This window comes from Juglans microcarpa x Juglans regia, chromosome 4S, assembly GCF_004785595.1.
Source record: "Juglans microcarpa x Juglans regia isolate MS1-56 chromosome 4S, Jm3101_v1.0, whole genome shotgun sequence".
NCBI classification, from domain to species: Eukaryota; Viridiplantae; Streptophyta; class Magnoliopsida; order Fagales; family Juglandaceae; genus Juglans; species Juglans microcarpa x Juglans regia.
In genome coordinates, this window is record NC_054601.1 from 4756031 (window position 1) to 4760513 (window position 4483).

The 4483-nt window shown below is 39.8% G+C and overlaps 1 protein-coding gene across 1 annotated transcript; it reads right to left on the bottom strand.

Moving 5' to 3' along the window:
- Positions 1 to 1524: 1524 nt before the first annotated feature.
- Positions 1525 to 3313, bottom strand: LOC121262931 (7-deoxyloganetin glucosyltransferase-like). Its single transcript, XM_041165637.1, has 2 exons — positions 2735 to 3313; positions 1525 to 2571 (listed from the first exon to the last, which is right to left on the bottom strand). The coding sequence occupies exons 1-2, from the start codon at positions 3231 to 3233 to the stop codon at positions 1628 to 1630; spliced, it is 1443 nt and encodes a 480-aa protein (XP_041021571.1). The 5' UTR covers positions 3234 to 3313; the 3' UTR covers positions 1525 to 1627.
- Between the last annotated feature and the right edge of the window lie 1170 nt (positions 3314 to 4483).

The window sequence follows — 4483 nt, forward strand, 5'->3', positions numbered from 1 at the left end:
TTAAAAATTGCAGCACACAATCTCTTTGATATCTATCCAGCAAGGTTTTCATAGTACCACAATTGCAAGGGGGAATGGGATCGTATACAGAGAGCTCATCCCAGAGAGCTTTCAATTTTCCATAATAAATACTTACCGGATCGTGGTCTTGAAGCAGAGCAGCTAGAGCCTTCTTGAGTTGGTAAATACGGGGACCATTTTGTTGGGAAAATCGTTCTTAAAGATCCATCTAGATTTCTTGAGCATCATCAACAAAGAGAACGCTGGGCTGGAGAGAAGGACTGATGGAGTTTTGGAGCCAAGAAACTATCATGTCGTTACAGCGCTCCCAAAGTGCAAGTAAAGGGTCTGTCGGTTGGGATGGTTTTAGGAGTGAGCCGGTGATAAAACCGAGTTTGTTTTTCGCACGAAGAGCACGACGCATTGAGCGAGACCATGTGGCGTAATTGTCTGTGGTAAGAAGGTCAGCGACAAGGGTTAGGGCTGGGTTATCACCATGGTCAAGGCGGTATGGGTTCGCCGGATCACTAAGATTAAGATATGGAGATGATGTGTTTGATTTTGGGTTTGAGTGAACTTCAGAAGAATCGGAGCTAGGAGTTGCCATTGAAAGTGCTCTCCCTGGCTCACTGATACCATGTAAAGAAGTAAAACAGTGGTAATTTGAGCAAGGAAAAGATGAAGAGCAGATCAATGGAAGAAAAGTTTCGTCTCCATTTTACTGTCAAAGTTTGTTGCTGTACAAGTCTGTGCTCTCGGGCATATATACAGAGAACCTTTCAACAAACTAACAACCTAAAAAGCTCACACTATGCCAGCTAATTAATGTGTACAAAAAGAATAAAAGAATTATAAAAGCATACGACAATAAAATGAAAAAAATTGAATGTATGAAACGACTTGCAGTTTTAGTCTTGGTCTATATCTGTTAACACTTTTTAAACCGATTGAGATCTATCCTACTATAATAATCTATTTAAGAATTAAAAAAATGATGCCAACAATATCTCAAGAGTGGAGCTCAAACCGTCAGGGCCGGGATCGAATGCATGGCCAGCTGCCGATGCAAATGAGGTGTTCAACTTGCTATCGCAGACAGTGCTGATCCTCTAATTGTGTTGTGACTGTTGTCGAACAACAAACCCTTTAGAGGTTTGACAAGTGGCCCTTCCTATATTTTTTTTAATAAATTCTCGTATTCTAATTTGTCTGAATGTATAAAAGAGTCAAACGCAGCAACTTTCTTTTGGCGGGCCAAATTCTCGTTATAATTTCTCGAGTCCAAATCGTTCAATTCATGTGCTATTGCAATCGGCCGTGTGCATTATTGCAAGTACTTGCACTTGCGCCATTAATTACACTCTCAACTCGGAAGGGAGACCTGATTTGTGCAAGATACTCGAAGTGTGTGCAACGTGGTGGTCCTCGTGAGTTTAAAATAGTTATCCCTGAAAAATTACGAGATGCAGTAAATTAGTTTGGGTTACATTGATTGTAGAATTTAGATTTAGAAAAACAAAATTCTAAAATTCTATTTTTTTTTTATATATAAATAAAACCAACATTCATTGAGAAAAAAACTTCAGACAATACATCAGATCGGATACATATATAGAGGATACAAAGTCTACTCTCTTGCAGAACGAATTAGCACTTGATTAATCATTTTATCTAACTTCGCGTAAGATGAGCCAATCGGTTTACTTGTGGCGGCCTCCTCCGCCAACCTCTTCCATTCTTCAGCTTTCTTTCTCAACTCTCTCCCCTTTTCTCCCAGCATCAGCTCTCTCACAAGGCTCTCTATTTTCTCTCTGCTTGCATCTCCCTCAATCTCCATGCCCACCCCCCATTCATTGCAAGAGAACCTACAATTGGTTTGTTGCTCAGCAAAGAACGGCCAACAGATCATTGGCACTCCGCTGCTCAAGCTTTCCATCGTGGAATTCCATCCGCTGTGAGTCAGAAATCCTCCAACCGACGGATGGCTGAGAACTTGTTCTTGAGGACACCAACTTGCTAAAAGACTCCTTTCTTTGGTCTGTGCCAAGAACTCAGGTGGAAGAATGGACAAATCACCCTCCACGAGATCAGGCCTTATAATCCACAGGAATGTTTGATTACTATTTGCAAGTCCCCAAGCAAAATCAATTAATTGCTTGCTTGTCATGACCGTTATGCTTCCAAAATTGACGTAAACAACGGAGTTGGGTTCTTTTTTGTCCAGCCATTCCAGACACGAATATTCTTCTTTCCATAGGTTTGATCCTATTGATTTATATTCACCATCCGGGATCTGGTTTACGAGAAGTTGTAGGGGACCGACGGTGTAAATGGGGGGAAACATGGATGAAAGTGAGTCCAAAACTTCTTGCTCTAAGGCCTCAAACGTATTAAAGATAAGAGCAGACGCCTTTCGAGCTCTCTCGGCTTCGACCATTGGAAAACTTAACATATATTCATCAGGATCCGTGGTTCTAATGAAGCTTGGAAGATCCCTGAAACGGATACCTTTCATACCAGGAATCCAATCTATGACCATATCCAAATACCCATTGGTTAAATAACTCGCATCTGCACATCAAAGAAATTGCACAATCGATACATCAGATCAGTTCATGCCAATAGTCAAAGTTCTACTTACAAGCTAAGTGTTTAGCAGAAGATGAAACGAGAATTAAAGGGTATGAAAATAAAAGAATGAAGTTATACTTGATTGATAAGTTAGTAGTAGTACCTTTGAGTGGTGTTAGACCTTCCTCCACGAGACGGCGATATTGAGCGTAGCCCATGAAACCACAGGCGCTGGTCGTCCAGAAAATTACCTCAGGGACGCCCAGTTCTGCTGCTGCGTCAAGAGTGAAACTCATGACACCGTCGGAAATTATGCAAGAGACTGGGGGGACGTTGGACGAAGAGGTGTCGTTCAGTTTCCGAAGAAGGTTTCTGAAGGGAGTTAAGCAATGTTTTTTCGTGGATTCGCACAGGGACGGAATGTCCTGGGTGGCTTCGGCATCGGACTCAGGAAGGCCGTCGGGAATTGTTGTGAATCGGAAGGAGGGAAGGCCGTCGAGAGAGTTGGGACCTCGGGATTTGAGGAGACGTTTGTGGTTGAACTCTGAGTTGACGAAAGTGATATGAAAGCCTCTGTAGTGCAGGAGTTTGGCCAACTTTAGCATTGGGTTTATGTGGCCTTGAGCTGGGTAGGGGATGCAGACTGCATGGGGCTTCTCCATCAATTAAGGCCTTGGGAATCAACACAGTCTCTCTCTCTCGGCACAGATCAATTGAAAATGGGATAATCTTGGAGAGAGAATTGGCTTTGTTTTTATAGAGCCAGCAAGTGAAATTACCCGACTCTCCTTTCCCACCTCAGCCGCCAGAGATTTGGAAGTCGGCCTGCCTGAAAATCTTTAAGACGAACCGAGAGTTTGAACCGAGAATTCAACCGATGCCACACGTCTTTTTTGAATGGCCCGCACAAAATATTTTTAAAAAAAAAAAACTACACGGCCCTCTCTGTCGGCTGAAACTGAAAAACTACCGAGATCTATCTGGATTTTTGTCCTTTTTTTTTTTAATTTTATTTCTTTCGTGACCATTTGTTTGTTCCTTGAGAAGGACTACAAAGAAACTAAAGTTTGGATATTTTTGGAGATTTTCCAATGGAGTGACCACTGGCCAGAGTTGAGGTTTGGAATCAAATGGAAAATACAGAGTTGTACGTTAGCACAAAGCACATGTCTGGAACTGGATCAATCTCTTCTTAATTGAACAAGATTGTCGTGAGGAACTAATTTTCATTTTCTTATTCTGTGCCACCATATTGGCATTTGTTTATGTTAAAATCGTCATGTTCAAGACAGTCACAATTAACAGATTGACACGTTCAAGACTATGATATTAACTATAATCTGGATAAAAGAAAGAGAGCTGTTACATTCACCGCTCTTAATTACTGTTGAAAGATACTGTTAGTTATAGGATTTTTTTTTTCCATACATGTATTTTTTAATATTTTTAAATATTTTTTAAAAAAATAAAAAAATTATAATATTATTAAAAAATACTTTCTTAATGATTAGGTAAAAAAACATTAAAAAAAATTAAAACAGCAAAACGGTAGAATTTTGAGGTAAAATAAAGAGGAAAGAGTAGTATTATCTTAAAAGAAATTACCTTTATGATCTTATAAAAAAGAAATCACCTTTATAGTCTTATAAAAAATAAATAAATTTCATTTATGGCGATTGCTAGTTGTGCCTTAGATGGAGGGAGGATGGGAACGGAGGTATTTAGATTTGAAATGAGTTTTTCTTGATGCCAAGTCACTGATTCCGTACAAGATGGAGGAAGGTATGGGTGGAGGGAGGATGGAGTATTCAGATTTGAAATGTTTTCCTCTTATCTTTCTTTCTAATTTATTATTATTATTATTATTATTTTAAATTGTCACGTGCTGCAGTTAAAGGTAATCGGTCGATTA

Bases quoted from the DNA above. Each gene is read 5' to 3' on its own strand.
- LOC121262931 (XM_041165637.1), bottom strand. From the start codon at position 3,233: ATGGAGAAGCCCCATGCAGTCTGCATCCCCTACCCAGCTCAAGGCCAC. The intron at 2,572-2,734 runs GTACTACTACTA...TTTGATGTGCAG, and splicing joins AGGTCTAACACCACTCAAAG to ATGCGAGTTATTTAACCAAT.